This window comes from Chaetodon auriga, chromosome 22, assembly GCF_051107435.1.
Source record: "Chaetodon auriga isolate fChaAug3 chromosome 22, fChaAug3.hap1, whole genome shotgun sequence".
NCBI lineage: Eukaryota > Metazoa > Chordata > Actinopteri > Chaetodontiformes > Chaetodontidae > Chaetodon > Chaetodon auriga.
The window spans coordinates 7,444,974-7,471,818 of NC_135095.1; the positions used below are offsets into that span (position 1 = coordinate 7,444,974).

The following is a 26,845-nucleotide window of genomic DNA, read 5'->3' on the forward strand; positions in this document are numbered from 1 at the left end:
ACATGGACAGAACATTTCAACAGGTGTTTGATTTGACTTTGTGAAGTCATTTGCAGCTGACCAGGAGGCAGATGAACAATTTGCACCAAACAGGTATTTCTTATTGTGACAAAGAGTTTTGTTCTGGCATATTTTGGCAGCGGACTTAACTCTAACATTTGTGGGATTAATTGGTGTCTCTTTAATCGTTTAAATTGTCTAACTGCAGATTCAAATGACCAAACTCTCTTCCACACTTTGGACTTGCTTCACAGCATCAAAAAAAGAAACAAGACCCAGACTGTGTGCAGAATGAGCACAGCGTGAAATACCACACCATCTCAGCAGAGACCTTTGATGTCTGATGTTCTTTAATGAAACATCTCGCTCACATCAGAGCGCCCTATTAAATTCCACTCATACAGGGAGGCAGAAAAAGAGCGAAGGAGTGAGATTGAGAAAGCCGGAGCAAAGGAGCGCTGACCTTTGTGTGCACGCGTGGGAGCGAGTGAGGAAAGTAAAGGAGGGAATGACACATCGCTGGCATCATGCACACTGTGGAGATCAAGCAAAAGCACATAAAAATAACCACAGTTCAAAGGCACTTTATTAAGCCTGTTCATAAAATAAACGACAGATCTGCTCACGTCACAGCTTTTTTATGTGTTTGCTCAAAAGAGAGCGCAGCAGGAGCAGATAAAAACTTTACGTCAAACTCAAATTAAAATTCCCTCCTGCTCAGAAATCTGCGTAGGCATCACTGGTGAACAGCAAATGCAAAACTGTAGGAACTGAGTAGATATTGAACCAGCTTAAACAAAATGCAATGTGTGACGGTGGCAAGCTAAGCTTACTAGCATCAACTTTCCAAATGGAAGTTACAGGTGGAGGCTCGTTTTCCTAGCTTGCTCGCTTCCAGTAGCTGCATTATAGTTTATATTTCCTCAGACACACGTGGAGGGAATTCAAATGTCAGCTTGACTTTATTTGCATCGTCAGTCATTAGGTTGCCAAATGCTTTAGCTTTTCAAATGTGTTTGGTCATATCTGAAAACAGTCCCACAGCTTCTGTGTGCGTGTGTGTGTGTACGACAGAGGATTTAAAAGGATCTGATTCTTTGAAACACCCAGCGTTCTATAATTCGACAAAAGCAAGCACTGAAGGTGAAACATTACAGACATCCAGAGTCTGTTTTAACAGAACTGGACAGGATTCAAAGAGAAGAGCAGGCTTTTATGGTGTTAAAAGTTAAGGAGCGCGTGTGTGTGTGTGTGTGTAGGAGGATGTGTAAAACAGAAAGACACTGAGGCTGAAGAAAGCACGCTATAGATAAAAAAAAAAATGTGTGTGTGCCTGTCTTTGCTCATCTATAGGCGCGTGTGTTAGCAGCGTGTTGGCTGCAGTGAGAGAGCATCTGCAAAATGGCAGTCATGAGGCTAATTGCGATAGAGCTAACTCATCACATTGGCACCTTCACAAACACATTAACACGCACACAAAACAATGATTGCATGTCCCTAAAGGGTTTGTGGGAAACACACTTAACCCCCCCCCCACACACACACACACACAGTTACCTGAATGTATTAATATGTAAGTAGCTCAATACAGTTTTATTGATGCAGAAGCAGCAAAAAATAAAAAAAGAAGCTAGCAGCAAGAGAAAAAGATGTTTCTTCTCAAACAGTCCACCATGAACTACGGCTAAAAGGAGCTAATGAGGCTAATTTCTGAGCCTTACAATAGATTATCTCTAATTAAGGTAACAATGTATAATTCTGGCTAATCCCAGGTGATGATTGAACTGTCGGTAGTTTTTAGCCGGAGAGGAGCAGAGCTCAGAGCCACAGGTGCGGTGCAGCAGTGCTGAGACACACCAAATCACTTAGCAACCACTTTGCCTTATTACCCAGAAGCCATTGGGGTCCTGTTAGTGTATTAGCAGGGTATTCAGCCCTTTTCATTAGTGCCCCTGGCTCATATCTGCTTTCACCTCGGTCGCAGATGAAATGGTTTTTTTTCCCCAAAAAGGGAAGATCAGATTGCTTGTGTGTGGGGTTTTTTTTTTTTCGTGAAGCCCTGGCTAAGTCTTTTCAGTTTATCTACTTCACAGGCATTTTTTTTTTGTCACCCTCCATACAAAGCAGTATCTCCTTGGCTGCTTCACTTCGCTACATAGGGAGAAATCCTATTAGCGTTCTCCTTCACGGCAGTATGAAAACCTTCCTCCGACTGTCGCGGCTGAGTCCGGCTCAGTCCAGTTCAGCTCCGTTTCATCTGTGTGAACACCCAGACCGCTCGAGATCCTCTGAGCTTCGACATCTTCATTTCCCATAAAGTACAGATAAAAGAATCCCCTGAAATTTAGGTTTGAACGTGGCAACACTAGCACCAGCAGCTGCAGCATATCATATTTTAGGTTAGTTAAAGATGCATGAGGCAATTTTGACCGTAACAGGCCAAAATGGCAAAGAGGAGATAACTGAAATCCACAGACTTCACTAACAACAAATCATGCAATGTAACTTCCTTTTTTCCCCTGTTAATGGCTGGCGATAGGCGTCTTTTCAGCTTCTTTTTGGAGTTTTTTATGACACCTTCAAGTTTCAGTCCATCACTTGTGCATAGAGGCAGCAGGAATGCTAGAAATGGATGCAATGCCAGCATTTGTGATTCACACTGATGTGATGCATGTATTTCTCCAGGAAAATCCTGCCAAGTGAAACTCGGTTTTTGTTTTTCCAGCAGCTGCATGTCCCATCCAGCTCTCAGTCCAGTGACTAGTGCGTGCTTGGCTCCAGGGCCCACAGTGTACAAGGGTCTTCAAACACACATGGCTGCTGCTGCTGCTGCTGCTGCTGTTGCTCCTCGATACCGCGGGCAAACAGCCGGATCAACTGGCACTGGACACTGCAGAGAGGAAGACACACACACACACACACACAAAACGCATCATTTAGCCTGAATAACAAACCATCAACTTAATGACTGTGCTCATTTCAATGAGACTTTACTGTCCATGTGGTAGATGAAAAAGCAATGGAACGGCACCCCTGTGTGCAGACTTGACACGCAAACTTGAAAGTGAGACAATCTTTGTGGTGTGTAGAGTATAAAGACGTTGAAAGAGACATGGTATAGTACAGATGGGGCTGACGCACTTGATTCACACGCATAACAGATCCTGATGAGTAACAAGGTATAAGTATACTGCAAGAAAAAGAGGCGGTGAACAGGCAAGATGGCCATTACGTTCGACTATGTTGATACAGCCTCAGTTGTCTGTGCCTTTGTCTGCTCAATGACACCCTTATTTTCACCGGAACACCTGTTGTTTACTGGAGGGATTCACCAGTAGCTAATATAATGGAGGCGCATGGTAACTTGTAATTTTCTACCCAACATTGAGGGTTATGTGCAGAATGGTAAACATACATCAAACAACAAAAATACAATTCAATAAAACACATACAATAACTCTAAAATCAAGGAAGCACTAGGGTTATACCTACGTGAGGACCCTAGCTTGTTTTAATTGTTTGCTGCACTCATGACACTGTGAGGTTGACTCGTTCCAAACACGTCGCTTTTACTTTTAAAGCGAGAACTCTTCACTCTTTCTTTCCTTCTTTCCTACTTTCTTTCCGTTTCGCCTGGGCTATTACCATTAATTATCCGAGCAGCTCTCTGGCTGGCTCACTCCAAGAACGATTAGCAGAAAGGAAGAGGCAATAAAAGGACAGACTTCTGCTTTAATTAAAGGGGAGTAGCCTTTTAACATGGGGAGGGCCGTTAAATTAGCAACATTACAGCGCCATGCATCATTGGCAAAGTACAATGGAGCATGAAATAAATGATGCGTCAAGCAGCGCCACACCGGCTGTATAGAGATCTGATAGTGGGGGAAGCTGAAGTGTGGACAGGGCCAGAATAATGAAGGGGGCTAATTCCTCCGACGTGCCAAGATCGTCCTGCAGGGAACAGTGAAAGAGTCTCCTGAACCGGAGACTGTTGGACACTAGCAGCACAAATGGCACTGCCGCCCTCACTTCTGTTCGGCCAAGCAGGAGAACTGTTTCTACGAGCCATCAAGACAACTAACTTTTCCTTGATATTCACCCTTACAGCTTGTAGACTTTGAAAAGTTGCTGTGCCTGTTTCCAAAGAGTTTTGTGTGAGCAAAAAAAACAAATTAAAAAATACCTCTAAAAAGGGAATAACACTGAATTTCACATTGTTATGTCACGAGTACGATGAGAAAAACCAAGACTACTAGCATGCTAGCAGCTCTTTAAGACTACAGGCTACAACTGGCAGCTAAAAGCTAACATTAGCAAGCTAACGTGTTAACAATGATAATGCTGCTAAGGTGGCGTTAAGCAGGCATAATGTTAACCATGTTTACCATTTTAATGCAGTGTGTTAGCATTTATTAATCCGCCCAAACACTTAGGGTACCAACAGACCGACCAGCATTGGCTTCTAGAGAGCCACACTGCTAGCGTGGCTAAAAATAGTGAGTTTGAGTGTGAGTTTTACTTCAGTGTACTGTGAATTAGAGCTGCTGGGCATACATAACATGATCTATTTCTACTTAGGCTTGATACTCAGGAACATTTTAAAGCAATTTAAAGTGGAGATTATATCTGTAATACCCAGAAAAAGAACAGTCTTTACTGTGAATACCAGAACCATGGTGATGCAATAGGCATGAGCCCCGCAAGTATTTCAATGCTTTTTCCATTATACCGCTTCTGTAATATTATGCGCGCCGATTCAAAGCCCTTTGCCATTCCTCATCTACGCCGAGAGTGATCCCGCCCGTCTTCACCGTCTCGAGAAGTTACATTTTCCTCACAGGCTTCATAAAACCTAAAATAAGCCAGCACAGTGGAAAAGTGATTGAACCGTGCCTGTCTTCAGCAGTCGAAATGATTGTTTCAGTTTTACAGCATTAAAAAGCCACACACACGCACACACACACACATATCCATATGTATATACATATAACTTTTTGGCATGGACTAAGTTGCAGTTTGGAATTGTACTGAATATTCACGGGAGATTCTGTGATTAGTTACCTGACTCGGATGGCAGCGTGAGGCAGGGTCTCCCCGTCGCAGTTCCAGCTGCTGTGGGCGGTGCTGTAGTTGCAGGTTGTTTGGGCAGAGCATATGGACCTGAAACCTGTCTTCTTTGGACTCTCGCTCAGGTCCTCTAGTGAAGCCTGCTCACGGTGTCGCGGCTGGAAACAAAACTTCCTTACCCGGTGGACCTCCACAAATGAGTGGTCAAACTGGGGAGGGAAGCAGAGATGGATGAGAAATAGATGAAAGAGAGGAGGCGGAGAGACGGACGGATGGATGGATGGAGGAACAGATGTGCCCACAGATGGTGCAGAGGTTAAGACCGCCACTCTCCAGAATCACTTGAAGGGTTCCATTTCAAAATGAGGAGTACAGCAGGATGAGAGGCAACATGAGAGTCCATCTTTGTTTGTGCTTCACCACATTAAATATCCCTTGTCAAAACTTCTTTCAGAAAAGAAATGGCACCGACTGAAAATGGGCAGGGGGATAGCTCTCTAAAATATATTGGGTGGTAAAACATTTCTTGCCATGGAATTCTTTTTTAGTTTACAGGCTCCTTGTGGGTGAGGTAAAAAGTTAATTTCTCCTCCATTGTCTTTTTATGGACTCCTGCTGATTTCATAATGAAAAGCAAAACTACGCGTCGGTTTATTCTCCTTCCTTTCCATTTACGAAAAAAAGAGAAAAGGAAAAAGGCAAACGGGAGATCAAACGCAAAATAAAGAGAGCGAGAGGAGAGGTCAGATAAAATGGAGGTGCATAAAACGATGTAAACTGCAGAGGAGTGAAGAAAAGACGGGAAAGAGAGATGAAAAGAAATTATATTGTCAAAATCCCCTTTCATCTCACTCAGTGTCCCAGAAAGGTTCAGCTCTGTCCGGCGCACTACTTTTTTCGACTTCACGGGGTGCCACTTCCTCTCTATTCTCTTCTCTTTTCCTCTCCTCTTTTTTCTTTTCCCCTCTCTCCCTTCCTTCTCTCCCTTTCTCGTCCTCTCTCATCCCAAAAGTGGAGTGACAGCCATTTATTTCACATCAGGCCCACTTTATGACTGCACTCGCTTTGCATTCATGCTGGACGCTCTGCCTAAAAGGCTTTCTGACAAGGCCATGAATACGCTTAGCGGCTTCTCACTCCTTGTTTCTCTCTGCTTGGCTGGACGGTGATGCTGATATTAAGTGAACTCTGATGCAAAGTCCCTCTCACCCTACTCATACCACCGCTTGTCTACCTCTCTGTGTTGCAAGTAAAGCAGCAAAGACCGCCTCAAGCTAGAGATGGACCACATTGCGCCTTTTCACTGCCAACACCACGCTACGGGCACGGAGCTTTGTGGGCATAAGATAATGGTGAATGAAATCCAATTTTTTTCTCCATTAGAGAAATCTGACACCTGAGTGACCAAAGGCAAAAGACATAAAAGCGGCGAGATGCAACGCAAGGACACATGAATCTCTTCACAAGGCATTATGGGCGACCTGGCAATGCGGAAGTGAGCATGCATCGATGTGAAAATTACTCGATGTTTGCTAATGAGCAAAACACTTGCTAGCTTGCAAGCGTTGACGCCCTCTGAAGAGTAGCCGCAGGGGCGATGTTGCGTGATTTGTTCACATCCAGTCGACAGCCACGCTAGCTGAACAGTGAGGCTGTACTCTGACACAGCAGGGCGTTAAGCTAAATGCTAACATCAGCAGGCTAACATGCTAACAATGTCAAAGCTAACATGATGCTGAGGCATATTATTTCAAATAACAATAACATTTAGCAAGATGGGAATTTCATTAGTTTCTGGAGGTGTGCATTAGCATCACCAGAGAATGCTGGGAATTAGATTTTGACCACTCACACAGGTAATCTCATTATTGGATGTAAAATACTTTATTGGGACTGTGGCATTGCAGGGACTTGCTTCATGTCACACAGAGCAGCAAAATCTTTTAAGTTGCTACATTTTATGGTAATAGCAGCAGCTTCTGTGCTGCTTTTTTATCTTTCTTTTTAGCATTAAGCTATTTGCCTTTTCTACTGCTGAATCCCATAAATTTGCAAAGCTGGAAATCCATAATATCCTACTCCAATCAAATGTTATTACAAGACGAGTATTTGTCCTTATAATCCAAACACTGGCTGCAGAAGTCAAAATGTTGATCTTAGAGTTAAAACCTCACCTCAGGGTGTCAGTGATAGCACAGAACCCGAGTTTGCTTTTTAACACTTTTACCAAGGCAGCTACTGCAGATGAAATTACTTACAAGATCCTTCTAAATGGGATAAACTTCCCGAGGTCCTTCCTGAGGTAATAATTACTAATCACCAGACTTCCCCTGGTAATACTTGTGCTACCCTGAGAGGGCATTTGTCTGGTATCAGCCTGTTCTCCCATACAGCATATCCCTGATGCAGCGATTATCAGTGCCTCTCCGGACCTGGGTGAAGGTTATTTATGATACGTGGGAAGGCACAAGGGCTGAGGCATTTGAACTAAAGTGAACCATAGTTGGGAAATTGAGCCGAGTCAGCAAATGGAGGTGCTAGCACAGCAAGTGGGAAAACTCTGCCTTCTGCTCGCTCGTTTAAAGACTTAACACACTGAACAAGACTGAATTCTGCTGCAAAGTGATTGACGGGAGGCTTTTTTTTTGGTGAAATTGTCTTAAAAGTTTTGCTGCATTTCGGAGATTTCTTCACTCTTTGAGGGGGATGTTTTTCTTTAGCTGCTGGATTCAAAGCACATCAATTTTCCCAGCTCAGTTCAATTCTGAAATATTCTGTACAGCACACGCTGTTCATGCACACTTATTTTAGATGTAAACTGAGTAGTATTCCCATTGCGTAATACCTCAGAAAGTGCTCTGAAGTGAAATCATGCACAGAGCAGTCAAAGATGACATGCAGTACTTTAAGATGGACGACTACCTGGTCTTCTTTGTTGGTGTGCCGGAGAAGGTGCGTGAAGAAGTCCAGACGGGAGCACTTCCTGACGAGGATGAGGTCTGTGGTGCCGTCAGCGAGGTGAGCGGAGGGGGACAGGCCTTTCGGACTGCGGGGACACGCGCAGCTCATACTGGCTGCATTGATGGCAATAAACTTTCCGCAGATCACACTCCAACGACTGCTGCCATCTGAAACAGAGGGTTGAAGAGCTGGAGCGTGACCACGCACACATTTCATTTAGTTGTTCTTTGGTGCTCTGGGGACAAAAATCCACCTAAATTGTTCTTTGGAGCTTTTTGGACATCCATAACCAGTCAATCAACACACTCTTTAGACTACTAAAAAGGAGGCAAACCCATTATAGAAGCAGCCTTTTGATTTAAAGTCACATTTTATATTTAGCTCCAGATGTGAATTGCATTGTTCTCCACTGTGCAACGGAACCACACTAAAGAAGTATGGTTGAAACACTTGAAACAAATTATGTGTGGGCTCCACGCTGGCAGTATAGTGTACTCCAAACAACTGCACTGACTTTTATTCAAGTATACTACAGACAGACTAAAATTTAGCTTGTTCAGGCAGGGAAAATGTTGAGTTTGCAACCACAATCAAGTGCAGCAGAACCTCTATTACAGCCCACGCCCTGGCACACAATCACCTACAAACACATGACCTTAAAACAAAGGTCATGTGTTTTTTACATGTGCCTTTTGGACTGTATACTACAAACAGACTAAAATTTAGCTTGTTCAGGCAGGGAAAACTTTGAGTTTGCAACCACAATCAAGTGCAGCAGGACTTCAATTACAGCCCACGCCCTGGCACACAATCACCTACAAACACATGACCTTAAAACAAAGGTCATGTGTTCCTTACATGTGCCTTTTGGACTGTTTCTTGTTTACTTAACTCTTTTTTTTATACTGCATCATTAAATCTCCATCTGACATTGACATTTTAAATGAGCCAACCTTGATTTGCAGTGAATGCACTGTACTGTAATTGAATTATAACGCTGCATTCAACAGCAGTTTGCAAAAATGTGCCACATTTGATTTGGTTTGGAGTATTCTGCCAGCTTTAAGCTACTTACTTGTACAAGTTAGATAAGGATATATAGCTATAAGCTGAACATTCTGATTCCCTTCAGCTTTTTTCCAGAAGTGCTGATGCTAGACTCAAACAAATAATCTGTGTAGCATCGGGAATTTGCTTTTTGAAATCATTCTGTGTATTCTGCAAGTGCTTCAGGAGTCCTAAAGGTTACGTTCCCAGCTAGTTACACAACAGCAGTGATGCTGATGAGGGTCCATTAAGATCCAGATGTCTTGGCAGGGATTCTCAGAGCAGCTTTACCCTGACGATTGAGCCAAGAAAGAAACCGCGACGCTGAACGTAATGTGTGCTACCCTCATAGAAAAGCTGGATGTATTTTGTTTTTAAAATGCACTTACATTCGGCCAAGGAAAGGTCCACAGTAGGAAGAGGTCATATAGATAGACGATTGATCGGATTAACCTCAAGTTTGCTTGTTATGTTTAAGTGCACACGTGGCCTCCAAACCTCAAATGACAGATGCAATGGTTGCACTTCACAAATCACCACTCTGCTCCTCTGAGATTAGCAACTGTTTACAAGTGATGGTGTATCAAAGACGCGGTATCACCCACGGGAGTACAGCGCCTGTCACCGGGGTGATAGTCACCGGAGTCAGCTGCAAATAGTGATCACAGACGTCCAAACCTCGTGGGGAAAATTATGTGATCTCGGAAAGCAAAGCGATTCATTACCTTTCCCCCTCATTTTGCAAAACAAACTTACAGAGGTGATAACGCGAACCAATGATAACAAGCCCGCCGAGGCTACATAAAGACAACAATATTCTAATTGGGAAGCAGTGATTAAAGCTAAAAAAAAAAAAAAGCTAAATCAAAAACAACAAATCCAACTGTGGACTATAGGCTCTGCATTAGGAGAATGTTTCTAAATGAGTATTTGCTTTTGGAGGAGAGGCAGGCTCATTTGCAGAGAGAGAGTGTGTTGTGCCTCATTGATTTAGCAGTTGTCTGAGATTTCCCTCGCCAGGAAGGAGGAGGGGAAAAAAAAAAAAAAAAGAAAAGACGCAAAACAAACGGCAGCGCTGGCGTGAGGCAAACCCCCTGTCAGAGCTGGCAGAGCCAAATTTCTTCCTGATTAGTGGGAGTCTGTCACACATCATATGCACACACAAACAGGTTATGCTCGCTTTCAGAAAACACACACACTCCATAGGAAGCCACAGGACCAGATCGCCATGATAGAAAATCTTGAATTTAAAATCACGACACTAATTAGAGAAGGAAAAAAAAAACACACACAGCTCATCTGCAGCTCACACACAAACACGCACTGGCGAACACACACACACACACACACACACACACAAAGGAGTCAGTATTTCATCTGCCTCCAGAGGTTTTGTGCTGCTGTGTCTGTGGGCTGAGAGGACTGTAGATAATGAAGTGTGTGTGCGTGTGAGTGTGTGTGTGTGCAGCGGTCTGGGGAGACAGACGAGGGAAAAGGAGGCAACGCTGTCCTACTCGAGGCTGAGTGGACAGGCACCAGCCTCGTCAGGGGCAACATGTAATCCCATCAAGCAGACGCAGGGGTGGGTGCCGGAGATTTGGAAATCGATACGCAAAAAAGGGCTCCGGCGGGGAGTTGTGCACTGTCACCACAATCAGTTTAGATTTTCTCGTCAATAACTCATCAAGAATCTCATCAAGAATTTTGCCATGCTGCGGGAGCAAAACAACCCCGACAGAAAATGGAGATAAAGTGAAATTTGAGAAGAAGGTGATGCTGTTATTTACACTCAGGTACTGCAGATCCCCTGATCTGTGTGTGTGACTTCAAGGGAAAAGAGAGCCTCGTCTCCCTCTCACTCTCATCCTCCTTTGTTTTGTCTTTTTTTTGTCTTCACTCAATCCGCACCCTTTCGAAATACTTACTCTCAAATACCTCGGAAATCTAGAAATGATTTCAAAGTAGACAAACAAGCCGATAACGAGGCAGAGAAATGAGGCGTACACTTTTCGGTCTGATTAATTTGACATATTTCGAGTAAAAGCCCAAACACATACCTTTATCAGACTTCTCCTTCTCCTCTGCTATCTCCCACTGCTTGTTGTCCTTTGATGGGGGCTTGTGCTGACAGACGCCGCACCTGAAATATCACCATAACCTTGTTTTCCAATCATCAAACCGTCAGTGTTGCGGTGACATTCAAGGCTTTAACAAGCTTAGATAATTAGGTGCAAATAAACCCAGTGCAGGTTAAAACGACCTGCACTGGGTTTAGCTGTTTAATTATTAGCCGTTTTTGTTAGGAAAGACATCTACAGAGAGAAAAGCCTTTTGTAGCACAGTCACATCACTTTTTATGGTAAAATAAGTTGTCAGGAAACATGGCATTTTACAGATTAATGGTTTTCAGCTCCTTTCAGTCCCTGTAACAAATGCAAACAATGTCAGTGCCCTGCATTTCAAAAACCAAAGCACTTAGTCAAGTGCTTTTTGGAAAAGACTGAATGAGCTCTCAGTCCACATAAATCAGATAGGCTTCCTGACAACCTAAACTACCCATTTAAGCTCTGGCAGGTGCACTGCGACTATTGAACTGCATCAGATAAGTTAGCACATTGTAAAATAGAGCTGAAAAGCCGTAGAAATGGATGCTTTTGTTACCCGGATCGACACTGCAGCTTGTCCCTGGGGGTCCCCATGTTGTCCTCAGCGGGGAGGAAAGAGATGGTGCCTTCATAGTAGTTGTGACTCAGGAAGGTTTTTACCCCTGGAACAAAAACACAGTGTGGGCCTCAGGATGCATGCCAATGTGTTTTATTTGTTGTGTTTAATTCAGCTCTAACTATACCTGACAAGACAATTAAGAGTAAAATTCGAAAGCGACGCAGAACTAATTGGACCACTATTCTTTTTCTCGGGAGGCTGTCACAGGTTTAACCATGTAAAAAATAATTTAAGCCGAGTTTAATGCTACTATAGTACAGATAACACGCAGTTGTATTTAAAAGCCTTGTTGTGTTGCAGCCCAGGGGCCTCTTTTAGCATAGTTCTGTGCTCATTTCTACACGGTAGAACTGTGTGTAGAACTTATGCACATGTTTAACACGTTTGGTGCATACTTTAATAAATGAGGTCCCAGGTTCTGTTGGTTCAGAATTATTATCATTCCTGCAGTTGATCCCAGTTTAATTTAGCCCAGTTTCATAACTTAGATCATAAGGTGTCAAGTGTTCACATGTAGCCCAACAGGCAGAGTTACTGGTGGAGTCCCACTGAATCCACAAGCTTGAGTTTTTGTGTTCGATTTATATCTTTAATCCTTCAAGGTCTGGACTCAGAGCAGGGCCAGCAAGCTCAGGCATGAACTGCATGTTAGCTCACATTATGTTAGCGAGCCAAGGGTTAAAAAAAAAGGTTTAAGTGTGCAGGGAGGCTTAGCCTGAAGAGTCACTCAAATTTAGAGGTGTGAGGGCCCTCATACCTGACAGGTCATATCTGGCAGGACCCAGCCATCTCTTCCTCTCGCTGTCTGTCAGTACATCACCATAGAAACCGTAGCCAAGCAACGACACAGAGTATCTGAGGAAGACGTCTTTGTGGTGAACTGAACACACGTCCATCGGCTGGGAATCACCTGTTAGCAAACACCTGGTTGAGTTGTAAAAAGCCACTTCCTGCTGTGTTACCGTAACATGCCTATAAAGATGAAACTAAAACCACACGTAGTAATCAAAGGTCGTTTGTAGCTTTACACACAACGCTGATAAGACCTCAGAGAATTGAAACGGGATGCCACCCTGACACATGTGCTGCAAGCTCTCTGTGAGCCTTTCAATGATTTCTACTCACCCACAATGATGTGTAAAGCAGAAGTAACCGGATCGTTGGCTCCCACTGTGGCAAAGCAGATACAATCAGTGGACCCTGTTGGATAAGAGGCACGCAGGTCGATGGTCAGCCATCGTAGCCCCAGCACAGACATGTTAAAGACACTGTGATTACTTTATACTTTAACAGCTCATTCACACATACCCTATTTTCACAAAATATGTGTATGTATATATACACATTGCTATTCAAAACCAATATGTGAAGAAATTTAAAATGGGTAGAAAGCAGTTGTGTTTGTGGCCTGAATCTGACTCAGGGACACATGCAAAGAGAACAGTTTTCATCTGGATTGTGTCAGTTTTCTCCAAACAACAACTTGTACCACCAGAAAAACTTAAAAAGTCAACAGCCATGCCAGCTGCTCTGTGAGGTTGAGCTTGCTAACACATGGCCTGCAAACACACCCACAGCTACGATTCTCACATGCTGATGTTTAGCATATAATGTCTACGATGTTAACAGTGTGTTAGCATGCTAATATCTGGCAATTAGCACTAAATATAAAGTACAGCTGAGGCTGATGGAAATGTCCTTTGTTGGGTTATGAATAAAAGTATTGGACAATTGAAAGCCATGAACTGTGTGTTGATTATCCAGTCAATGGTTGTGAAGACATTTCACTAAAAACAGAGATAAGAACCTCTTGGTGGTGCAAGTCTTCAGGACACATTGTGTGGGAACTATGAATATCTGTGCAAACGTTTTGTTCCAATCCATCTAGTAAATGTTTACTTTTTGCTGGGTAAGTAAAACTCCCCTTTTGCAGGGACTGTCGTTTTTGTACAAAACATTTCCTACAAGCGATTGCTCAACTGGATCATAGTTTTGCTTTATTTTATGCATCAGCACTAGTCTGGCTGGTTGACCAAACCCAGTTTGCTGGTGTAGGGATGGGTCAACCGTCATGCCTGTTATTTTTTTAGAAACTATTGTTCCTTACGCCGTAGCTGCGGACAGGGAGTGAATCAGATGCTTAATTTTCTAAATTACAGAGTGGAGTTTGGTTAGGTCAACCGCTGACATTTGTACAAACCTTCTGATAGTCATATGACTTTTTTCCATTACTGGATTTATGACTGGCAGTTGATGGATAGTGTTGTTAAAATTATGACGGGCAGTTTTATGTGTTGCTATCTACAGTAATCAGAACAGACTGTACAGGCAGGTTGACTCTATTGGAATGTAAAGCTGCAGCGACATAAATCAAATGTGTAAATCTCTTATTCATAGTTGGGATCAGTCACAAAAGATTTGATCCTTGGTAGAGTTCCACGTCTTTGAAAGCTGCAACCAAGTAAGAAGAATTCAGTTCAATAATTTTATTAGGCAGAAGTAAGGAGACGTTTCAGTCATAAAGCTAACTAATCGGATAGCTCCAGGCCCTGGGCTATCATCAGCTCTCTTCAGCCAACAAATGAAGGATAAGAGGCATCCCCCGCCTTGAGAGAAATGTTGAGTTTGATATTAAATCTTTCAACTTGAAAGGTAATAAGGCTCCATCTCTCTTTCTGCACCACATGGCATAATTTCAGACCTATCTGCCCTACTTTGATCATCTTCAAGTGGTGAAATGAAGACCTACTGCCACTGATAAAAGACAGAGAGAGCGAGGGAGAGAGGAGAGAAGGGAGTAAAATCTAACTAGTGATGTTTTGAGTTGGCTCACGGCGCGTGACGGAGGAGATCAGGCTTGTCATTTGGCGGTGGACACACAGATGAGTATGAAGATGAGCTCCCTCTCTCCCTTTCTCTGACATGCTCCTGCACTTTCTATGTATATCACTTATCTGGCCTTTGCTTCCTCTCCTCCGAGCTTCATAATCACATCCGAACACTTTCAAATTGCTCCCGACAGCGCTGCACTACCTGCTATTTTGCTGAGCGTAAAAATGGTGACATATGCTATTTGACTCTTCTAAAAGCTACCCAGTAAAAGCCAACTGACTTTGAATGGATTTAAGTGGCGCACACAGATGTTCAATGATGTTCAGTCCTCAGATGTTCAATGTTTTATTCCCCTTAAGTTACTCAGCCGCAGTAGCCTGTTGGCATATTCAGAGGAGAGAGCAAAAACTGTCACAAGGCATATCCTCAGCGGAAAAGCTCCAGTTTTTATCTGCATTTTTTGCCTCTTTGCCAGGAACATCATCTTGGCAGTGAAATCATCTTTATCTCAGGGAAAACAATGGAGTCTAGATGCTTTCATTGCTGGCCCAAAAAGTATATTTTTTCCAAATAACCAATCTAAATCAATCTAATCAACATTCCTTTTCAGACCATGATAGCTAAAACCAGCATAGTAGGAGCACGTCAAAAAACATTTGTGTGCATGACAGCTTGGGGACAAGGTCATAAATGAGTTTATGACTCTTGTCTGAACCTTGGCATAGAGGACTTTGAAACCACACTAAGACATTACCATAAGCTTGATAGCGATATTGACTTTTATTGATTAAATCAAGCCCAGGTGGCAAAGACACAGTCTCTCACAATGACGTAGAACACAAATGAGTCATTTTGGGCCATTTTAAGTCTTTGTTAGAGGGTTGATGGTGGAATGATGACAGAAAAGAAGGGGAGAGAAAGAGAGATGGAGCGTAGAGACAACAAGGGTCCCAGGTCCAGACTGAAACTGGGGAAGTTGTGTTTTATGGTCAGTGCCTTAGTACTTTCAGACATCTCAACTCTGTCTGTGGCTCTCCGCCTCGAGCCCCTACTGAGGACGTAAATCTTTAAAAACTGGTTACAAATGTTCATTTTTATTTAAGAAAAAAGGCAAACTAACTTTAACAGATGGGCACGGTAGTTTTTGGCAAATGTTCTTCAAACAGGAGTAAGCAGTGCATTTGTTGGGGACTAACTGGGGGATTAATACACATTTGATACTGGACAGTGAACAGCTGATTGACTTAAAATAAACTAAAACACCCATGTTCACTGTAATACAGGACCATGTCACCCAGTGAGACATTTTCTGCACAATGCAGCTCTACGGCACAAGGAGAAAAATATTTAATATTTCCCTTTTAATATAACCCTTAGCCCCAAGGCGTGATGGCTGTGCAATTATTCGAGCATTAACAGTTCCAACTTTCACCTGAGTAGAAGCATGGTGATAAGATGGTAGACTCTCATACAGTTGAATGAAAAGATCAGAGGAAGATTACATTTCATGAGTAACATTTTAATTGATCTGTGATTCTCAAAGGGCAAGAGTTTGAGTCAACACATCCAAATCATGGATGTAATTGGCCTAAAAATCATTTACTGTCTTCCGGCTGATTTTTAAACATTATTATCATCAAGCTGTGCAGCGGATAGCCTCACACTGGTCTTCTTGAGCTGTATATGCATCCTCATAAAAATTACAGTGATTTCAAAATGTCACACAGCACGTTTCCATTTATGGCTCTTGGAATGATTGACCCTCGGCAGGCCCCTACTGGGACCCCCTACTCTGTTGCCATAGAGATTTTCTTATGTAACTCAGCAGAGGGGTTGAGGTTCTTCACAACTGAAACCAATAAGACGCCTGTTGACTGGGATTTTTACAATTCAGGAAAACATCCGTCATGCAACACTTGCCTTGACAAAAAACATAAATACTATATATTAAAGTATCTGCATGTTCACTGCAGCCCTCTGTCACTGCGTACCTTTGTTTTGTGACTGAAACACTTGTTTGAAGAGGCAAAACTTCATCTATGATGGAGTCTCAAGCGATTTCCTACATTTTACATTTAGAACATTTGTGTGGTATCGATCCTCTCATTGAAGCAAAAACAGCAGGTAAGTGCATTCCTTTGAAAAAAAAAACCTAGAATAACACCACAGTTAAATTCCTTTCATCACCACAACCACTTCATAACTGCTGCTGTCTCGAAACACTGGATATGTTTTTATATGATATAGTGGGCAAAAACTCACCTGCGGGAATGATCCCTATGCGTAGAGAACACGGCACCAACTCAGCATCTGGTCGGTTCTGGTCCACGCCGTTGTCCGTTTGGGTCCTGGTGACCAATCCTTGCAAGATCTCACTGAACATCCCATCTCCACCCACACACACCACCCTGGACAGCCAAATGTCAAATATCAAAACACATGAGCTTGAGTTCTGAGATACGTTTGAATGCTGTTGAGGGTGCTTTCAGGTCATACAGGTCAACTGTGTTTGCAATAAAGCACAGATTTATGAGGTGAAATAACTGCATAGCCAGAAAACCTTGACAATAATACAACTGAGCTGCAGACCCTTCAATACATAACAATATCACACTCAAGCATCGAGCGTTACACCTTTTCAAAGTCCATACTATCCTATATCCTTACAGAAATGGACCTATACATAATATGAACTGCAGAGCAAAAGCATAATGGACTCTAACCCTGCTCTGCTGGACTGAATATCTGATGAATAGGAGCTGGAGACGGCGGAGCACTCAGGAGGAAAACCTTTCATGTTATTGGCGCCCTTTATATTCGCCTATCAGCTGAATTCTACCCTCACATGCTCCCGTTATCACAGTGGTGAGCTGCAGCATCATGTACAAGTTGTGCTTAAAACACACATTTCACAGTGATTTATAGATGATACATTTTACAGTTACTGCAAGTTACTAAATGCACCCTTCATGGCAACGGCATTCTTTGTACGGGTATGAGTATCACTGGTAGTAAACATTATATATAGATTATATGCAGGGCAAAGTTTCCATTTATCTTGTGAAATATCAATATTTTGTACAGACATTCATGGTTCCCAGACGGTGAATCCCACTGACTTTGGTGGTTTTGCTTGAAATGTCTCAACAGCTATTGGATGGATGACATGAAATTTGGCATATGCATCCACGTTACCCTCAGAACGAATTGTAACCGCCTCGCTGATCCTTTATATCAAATTTCTCAAGCACAATCAACAGGTCAAAATTTGAAATCAGCTAGAATTTCAGAAATCCCATCAGCCTCAGCTGCACATTGTGTTAAGTGCTAACTGGTAAATGTTAGCATGCAAAAGAGCTAGACGAAAATGGTGAACAAGGTAAACATTTTTATTTTGAACATGTTAGCATGCTGACATTAGCATTCAGCTAAAAGCAACACTATACTGTACAGATAGACCTGTTATTCAGTGCTTTTAATGCATTTGCCCTTTCATGTCATCTGTTAAATTGTAGATCTTGGTTTAATGATTATTAGTTTCACAGTGAAGAACCAGAAAGTCTAGCAGCAAGTATCTGGGTTGAGTACTTACCCGTCATATTTATCTAGATTGGCCTCTGTTTTCAAGTGGTCCCGGGCATGATTGGCTCGCTCTGTAACTATGGAAACAAATCAAACGGCAAGCATTAACACAAGTTCAGTGAAAGAGAAGCCGCAGACAAAATAACTCGACTTTTTGTGGCTTGACGAGTAGAACAAGCGCGCTATTACTGGCATTATGAAATATAAGGCAAAGAAAATTACTGCACTTTTGAAACATTCACAGGAGCCTGTCATGCAGATTAATGTTCAGAAGAAGCAACGGCACAGTGGCACAAAACAACCTAATTCAGCTCTTGTATATGGGCCTGCAAAATGAGCCCTGAGCCCACAAAAACAAAAACAATATTTCAACAGTAAATCTGTTTACCAGGCATATAATATCAACACAAATACAATCCTGCAATTCATAGCAGCTGTAGGAAGCCCAGAGTGAATAGTCTTCACTCTGATGGACCATCAATACCCCAGACTATGTGTAGCTGTAGCAAACACTTATTGAATAATAGATGTGTTTGGATACCCAAGCTTATCAACTATCACAACTTCCATTAAGGTGCTGGCGTGATTAATGGCACTATAAGCCAAATCATATCCTTGCAAGCCTCTTCAGTCCCTGCGAGAGGCCACAGTGGCAGTGGAGATCTATATGGCAGCCACTGAGGCTCATTTTTTATTTAAATGTTAAAAAACGCTCCTGATAGGGACCCACCAATCACGTCGGCCGAGATGCAGGCGTGGCGAAAAAGCGGGGCCACCTTCTGCTCGTAAATACGCTTCCCGCGCCGCTTTCCGCCGAAGGGATTGATGTACACCAGAAGGCTCTTTGGTCGGTTAGCTGCAAAGTGAGAGGGGGGGTATGAGATGAGTCATTAAAAAGGTTGAGTGTTTACCTTTTTTTTTTTTTTTTTTAACAAATGTGTAACTGACAGCAGCTTGATGAAGTTTTCATTAACCAGAGACCTTTCACAAAACGCTCAGTCAACCTGACTGGTGGCCAAAACACGCCGCTCAAGAAATAAATGGTGTGTCGACTGACTGTGGGAGGAGTGTGAAGCAATTCAGAGGTGCTGCATCATTCGGTGATAAACCAACAAAGTGCTGCGATGGAGAATACTAAATGGCTTGTTTATGGCTGTTGTGGAAGACTGCGTTTAGGACAACAAACCGAGATACAGCAGCTGTTCGGATTGAAAATGAATGGATTGGGATCAAGTGTTAAATGAGCACGAAGAAATATAGGCTGCAATATTGTTTGGCAATAAGACAAAAGTTCCATTAGATTACAATGGATTGTCAATGGGTGATGTAAAGGTGTACTGTGGAGCAGGCTTAACACTATTGAACAGACCAAGGCTTCATTTTCACAATGAATGTAGTTAATTTTCTTGAATTGATTCATCCTGCGGGGCTAAGTAGACGGTTTCAAATTGGTTAAACCCATCGTACACTGTAATTTCCACATGCTACATGCACACTAAATCCTGTAGAAACACAATCATGTAATCACTTTGCAATCACGTTCTAAGAGTAAAACGGTGGATAGAGCGTAGAGAGTAATTTCATTTTTTATGGTCATGTAATATGTTAATACCTCATTGGAAGTCATATTAAAGTCTTCAGGTTGATAACTGCTGCCCAAATGGATGATGTAAAACAAAAAAAACCCAAAAAAAAACCCAAAAAAAAAGGACAGGTGAGCTACTGAGGTGTCCCCAATCATGCGAAAAACATAAATGGTCTTCAGTCTTGTGTACATTTTACGTCCAGAATTGAATAGTTTTAACATGCAGGAGACAGATATGCCGTTTCCTTAGGGCACATCTGGACAGGAAGCTGGAGCCATAACACAGACACTGTTCATGCTTCACGTCCACGCCAGCAAAAGATACTTTCATGCGATGCTACACTCTTTTAATGTTTGTAATACCACCATTTATATGTTTTATCAGACTATTGTTGCTGGCTCCATTCTTTATGTCTGCGCCTGTGAGGTACTGTCTAAAAGAGAAATGCAGGAAGGAAATCTATTGTCGGTTTGTCTGTGGGCTCTCCTGAGGACATTTATACTGTGGAAGAGAATGAAATGTTTTTTTATAGACAATAATACACACTCTCTTTACAGTCTGGTTAAGGGGCAGAGGAGCTCATTCAGCAATAGGTCTCGCCTTGAATGATAAGTTTGTTAAACATGGAGAGAAGACTGCAGTGGGGGAAGGTCAGAATGGTTCAATTATACTCGCCAGCATGTGGAGTTGAATCAATTTTCCTTTATAAAGACGGCAATATGACATTAAAACAGCTTCCCCCTAGTGTTTTGTTTTTTTTAGGTATTTGACAGAGCTGGTGATATCTTGTTGAAAAAGCTATTTGTACTCTGTTATTTCACTTTAAAGGACCGGTGGTTTATGATTTAAGGGGATATACTGGCAGAAATGGATATAATATTCATAGGTTTATTTTCATTAGTGCATAATCACTTGAAAATAAGAATTGCTGTCTTTTCATTATCTTAGAATGAGCTCTTTATATCTAAAGAGGGAGCAGGTCCTCTTTCATGGAATCGGCCATGTTCCGACAGTAGTCCACAATGGACACACCGACCACTGACTCCAGAGGGAGCTTTTTGTGTATTTTTGCCGCCATCGTAGGTTGGAAAGGGAGGGGTGAGGGGATTCAGTTGGGTGTGATCTGCAACCTCATCACTAAATACCACTAAACCCTACACAGTGGTCCTTTAATGTAGAACAATCTATAGCTAAGTGTTTGCTCTTAAATACTGAATATGCACCGTGGGACAATTCCCTGATCTTTCCAGTTTCCTGCTCTTTGATATTAATCTGTAAAGTGTTTACTCAAACTTCTATCATTTCCCTTTGGTATGCCTCATACAATGTTGATGCAGCCAACAAAAAAAGCATCCTTTAAAGAATTTAAAGTGACTGGGGGCAGTGTCATGCAGGTATGGTGAGTGAGGAGAGAAGTCAAGGTTTTCCTCGGGTGCTACACTAACTTATGTTCCATATTGTATGGTGGTGTCCCATTGAAATAGTCCATAAACCACTCAGAAAAAGGATTGCATTGTATATCCCATGTGCACATCGCTGTCAGCTATTAAAACTGCTTGAGGAATAAAAATCCTGATCCCCACAGAACACCTGATGCCTCCATACAGAATATACTGTGTAGCATCTTCCAGTCCGGTTGGTGTGGACCAAACACTGAAGACACTGTGTAATGCAACCAATGTGCTACTGAACAGCCTTTTATCTCTGCGGTGCAGCTTGATGAATGTGTACTCTAAGTATGTGTTGTAGTACTCACTGAGCTAGATTCTCAGCACGTGGCACATTTATGGCACATAGTCAATAAACTGCTTCTTCTTACTGTAAGTTGGGGTCAAAGCTCGTCAGCCCATCTGCTAGAGTACATCATTAAACGGAACGTACTGAGTGATGACAGCTGCTCATTGATAACATGGATCCACTGCTCGCAGAGTTCCTGATTGGCACAGCGGAAGGTGACGTCACTGCACCGCCACTGATGCTGCCTTGTCCTCCTGACATAGGAAACTGGAGAGAAACAAAACAGGTGCAAGGAATGTTACACACTAACATGTACCAACCAACACCTCATAGCTCTTAGAGAATGGGAAAAAAGGAGTATCAGCAGAAGAAAGATAGCATCATCAAAACAATATTTCAGTGAGGTGTCCACTGATTAATTTTGCATTCACTACTTCCTGGCTTTGCCACAGCGCGGACGTGGCCGGAGAATGAACCCAAGGCTGTATCCTCCCCAGCCAGGTCAATCAGATGCGTGAGTAAGTAAGAAATGGGGGCATGTGGGGAAATGGAGAAGAAGTCACTTTAGTAAAACAGGCCTCTGCTGATCGTCAGACAAAAAGTAGAGATGGAGTCCCATAATATCCTGCTCGAGAACATCGCTGAAATATTTACATTGAGGACCAGAAATTCACTCGCTAAGCACTTTGACGGCAGATTCACTCACTAAGCATTTCAAAGTGAAATTATCATACTAAGCATTCTTTTCATCTGATAGAAAAGTTAACTTTCCAGGCAAGTTCTTCAGTCCAAATCGCTTACAGTACCTCGTACTTACAGTGGGGTAGGCAGGGAGACGTTCGGAGTGGGTGTAAAATCATCCTTTAATAAGTTACATAATCAGGATGTAAGTGATGGAACGTGTCTTTGATGCCAAGTTTCCACAGATCGTGGGAATGCAGTGGAGTCAGACTCGACACACTCTAATGCCAGTAAAAGCTCACATTAGTAAGGTAATTTTTTACATTTTCTGCGATAAATAATGTAAATCCGATCTTGTTTGGATTTAATCTAATGGCTCAAAATTAAGCATTAGCCCATAAGTCACTGGCATGCTGCCATCTTAGACCCAGTCAGCTAAGCTGTGAGGGTGCTCTCTTGTTAATGCATTACTTTCCGACTGTGGAGCTGTCTACGGGCTTATTTCCTGTGTCAGATCACTTTTGATTGGTGGAGTGAACACAAGCTCTTGGCACACTTGCCCAAAACAAAAGACGCTGCATCTCTTTCTGCAAGGAGCACTTCAGCGATTAAGTAATGCACATCCATAAAGAAGGAGGACGTGTGGAAGATAATTTTAAAAAGGATAAAAATCAATACGGTAAAAGCTGAGATATCCTTACTTTTAGTCCCTTATTATGGGTCAAGGATCCTACACTTGCCATAATGCAGACTTTTATTTTCTCAGACTTGACATAACCACAGAAGACATCAAACTGACTTTCAGGTGTAAAATCAGTGTAGTGTCCCTTAAAGTGTGTGCATCAGTGCGGTTTCATACCTGTGAATGCATAGGGACACAGCGGTGAGAGCTGCTTTGCTTTTTTCTGACTCCTCTTGGTCTCTGCGCTGTCCTGGTCATCGTCTTTGGTCTTGTGGACAGCCACTATTTCACACACTTTGACAGCATGGCAGTGTGCTGGAGAGACATTAATAAATGATTGTATTACTTAGCTGCATTACACAATAATAAAGCATGGTGCTCTTTTGACAGCACAGTTAGTCTGTGTAATAAGTTGCCACATGTGCATGGACACACACACTGACAAAGCAAAGGAACTGTGGAAATGACTATTATTGCCAAATTGCTCTGTTCACAAAAGCATCCATCATTTTTGTTGATCATTAAAGCTGCAATAATGAATATTTTTTATAACAATGGCTCACATGATCATGTGTAATGTAAAATGGTTGGATCAAAGAGACAAACCCACAAAGACTTATCAACCGACTCTGCGTTTCCTCAGCTATCCGAGCTTGTTTCAGATCACTGTTTTGGTTTTATGGCCCACGGCCCTTACTGTTTATTGTTTTGGTTCAGTCTCGCCGCCTCATTTCCAGATGTAAAAGGCAGCTGTTTCAGTGAAAAAGCTCCGATAAAGCCACTCTACGCTTCCTGCCCAGCACCACATGGCGCACAAAGCTTGTGACTAGCTGATAAACATTTGGTAGCTAATGGCCTGAACATTTCCCTGAGCAGGTGGTGCAGACCAAAACAGAGCTAAATGTAGAGTGAAAATTGGATTCATCAAATGAGACGTGACTTCAAATAAGTGCTAATAATGCCCTGCATGTACTGGATGTGTAAATAGGCAACTGTTTGCTAATAAATCAGCCTGCTTTCACTGGCGATAACATACTAGCCAACTGTAGAGTTCACAGTTTGTTTCTACTGCCCTCCAGAGGCCAAAAAAACTAGATTTCCCCTTAAAAATGACATCTGCTTCATCCACTCAGTTACAAAGGTATCTTGTCTTAAGATGACCTTAGAATGGCAGCCTATCATCGATTCCACAGACAGCACAATCAATGGGAGGAATAAGGCAGCCATATCCCGAGAGAACTGGTGAGTGTTTGGGAAGAAAGACTTCTTGTTCTTCTTTCCCACATGGACGGGATTCAGGCTGCTTGTTTAAAATTACTTTAGGATGAAAAGGACTTTGGCAGTGTTTGAATGGTCTGTCGAAGAGATGGGGTGGGTCAGCTGCCTTAAAGAATTTAATGGATGTTGGTCCTCGTATAAAACAGAGTGACCACCGAAAAGCCAGAAGAGGGCAATGAAATCATGAAAGACTAGCTTAAACACCCATGATATGGACTGTAAAAAGGTGCGACTCAATGCTCTGCAGGTGATGCCTCAATATTCTACACTAGATCTTGTAATACCGCCTTCCCCTGTGACCGGTTTCTATATTTAAATCCAGAAAATCTGAGCATTCAAGCACAAAAGATGGCTACGCTCCTGACGGAACAAATTCAAAAGTGCACTTTGTACTAGGAAAGGACAATATTACTCACAATGAGTTTAACTGACCTCTTCAACTGCATCACACGCAGACATTCCAGTCTCTCCGACAAATTTATTCAGCTGATAGGGTGAAATGGATGGGAGGGAGGCATGACATATTATTTCTCTCCTGGGAGTCTGAGGGAATAGGATTTCATTTCTTTCTCAAATAAAAATGATGCGCCATGCAGGCATGAATAACTTTATGGCCATCGATATTCACACTTTGACAAATAGGAAGAGTTATGGCCATGTGGGTAATGGCTTTATTTAAAAAAAAAAAAAAAAAAAGAATGAGGAGTTTCAACTATTTGAAAAATGGCACCCAGCGCTCTGCCAAAGTGATTGCGGGTGTTGAATTAGAATATATAATGGATTAGTTCAAGTTATTGTGGCTTACAGTAAACATTCCATTCATTTTTTAAAGTGCTGGTCCTGTCCAGCCACGTAATGGTACGCAATATTTAGAGTTTTCAATTCGCCTCACCTGCATGTCTTCGGACTCAGGGAAGAGACCACCGCTTTAACTGTGTTAAAATGTTGATTTAAGCACACCTTACGCGCATGTGCAGGGAGATAGCTGAGACTCAAATCTACTTTTGCTGTTGCTTCTGTTGTGCAACATGTTGTGCTGATAGTTTGACTTATCACGGAGATGTGCTGACAAAATAGACACGGTCTATTGAAGAGGATGGGCTAACATGTCAAAAATCATTTCATGCAAGCGTACACAGATTTGCAGAAGCAGATTAGCTTTGGCAAAATGTTGCATGTTGACAGTGAAAACTATAGTCAGGATGAACCCAAGATTGCAGCAAACTGTATTAGATTTAAGATAATTCAACATTCGTGCATTTGCTGTTTATATTTTGTATCCAAGCACCAAACTTGTACCCAAGTTGCACCAAAACACTCAGCGGAATATATTAGAATATCTTATCTCGTATCTTACACATTTGCATGTTTGTTATCTTAAGCTCCCCTGTTTCCGGAGAAGAAAAATGAAAAATGCATGAAATCTTTTCCATGTTAGCCTGGTAGGCAAATCTACTCCTGTCACGACAAAACAAAAAGCCAACGTTCATCATTGAGTCAGCGCAGGAAGTGTCTCTCTCTCTAGTCAGGCCCGTCCTTTGAACAACTTGGTCAAAGTAACCCTAGACACAAGCACAAAGCCAGCAATCCCAGCGAACTGTGCTAGGCAAGGAACTGGAAACAATAGCTGACATTCCCACATTCTAACACTGCTCCAATAACCCTGCCACACACACACACTCACAGAGGCATAAACACACACACGCTCAGATATGCACACATCAGTGTACACAATAATCCCACACATAACCACACACAAATTCCCCACTTTTTAGCTCAGTGCAGTCCCTAAGCTACATGCTAAGCCCTCGGCCATACAACGCAGATCCTCTCTGCTCTGACATACTTTTCTTTGTGCTTGAAAAGAATCTTAGCACTGGCACTCAGCCAGTGTGTGCTGCCTATTCATACCACAGGGCTCAGTGAGTTCCTGTGAGCCGGAGAGGTCCGCTACCTGCAAAAAGTCGGCTTTTCAGGAACTGGGGGGGAAAATGTGTTCATTTTCAAATGTCTGGAACTTGCTCTGCACTTGGAAGCAAGAATTCGAATGTTTGTTCTGCTCCGGCAAAGCTCAGGCGATAAGCAAGAACTCTGATAATAGAAGACTGGTGTTATTTAGGGTAATGTAATCTATCATTTACTTGTTTTTCGACACTGTAAAAATTCAAAATTAGTGGCAACCAAGCCACTGCTTGATCAGTTACTCCACATAAAAGACTTGGCAATGAAGTGTCAGAGGGTGAGCCCTAAGAGACAAGCTACAAATAACTGAATTATGAAGAGGGCAATCTAGATAAATAGCACGAAATAACAAACATTACTATTGTCGCATCAACAATATTCAAGGCGTATGTGATTAAACTAGTGTGACCTGCAGTGTGACGCCTTGAGTTTGCATTACTGACTCATGACTCCCAGCAGGGCCCAATGTAAACGCTTGAGACTGCCAGGTGATAGTGATATCAGAGTTCTGGCTACTGTGTCTGTTGTTAAAAAAGCATTTTTTCAAACCTTATCTCTGACGTGCCAAAAGTTAAGAAGTGGGCTGTACATGATTCCAACTGAGGTGATATCTAAACGGCTGAGTTACAACTGCTGAGGCCCAGTAACTCCGAAATTAATAATCAGTGTCTACTTGAATTTACAGGGGGAAACAGTTTGGTCCTGT

At 42.4% G+C, this 26,845-nt stretch overlaps 1 protein-coding gene across 1 annotated transcript in view; it reads right to left on the reverse strand.

Moving 5' to 3' along the window:
* Positions 1-2,760: 2,760 nt before the first annotated feature.
* The window catches only part of cerk (ceramide kinase), a 31,433-nt gene continuing 7,348 nt past the window's right edge, over positions 2,761-26,845 (reverse strand). Inside the window, exons 2-13 of the mRNA XM_076722652.1 lie at positions 23,077-23,214; positions 21,681-21,803; positions 18,944-19,069; positions 18,224-18,290; positions 16,894-17,039; positions 12,925-12,999; positions 12,557-12,709; positions 11,737-11,842; positions 11,133-11,215; positions 7,990-8,195; positions 5,062-5,276; positions 2,761-2,890 (exon numbers count right to left, since the gene is read on the reverse strand). Coding sequence (XP_076578767.1) covers positions 2,761-2,890; positions 5,062-5,276; positions 7,990-8,195; positions 11,133-11,215; positions 11,737-11,842; positions 12,557-12,709; positions 12,925-12,999; positions 16,894-17,039; positions 18,224-18,290; positions 18,944-19,069; positions 21,681-21,803; positions 23,077-23,214 — 1,568 coding nt within the window. The remainder of the gene's footprint in view (positions 2,891-5,061; positions 5,277-7,989; positions 8,196-11,132; positions 11,216-11,736; positions 11,843-12,556; positions 12,710-12,924; positions 13,000-16,893; positions 17,040-18,223; positions 18,291-18,943; positions 19,070-21,680; positions 21,804-23,076; positions 23,215-26,845) is intronic.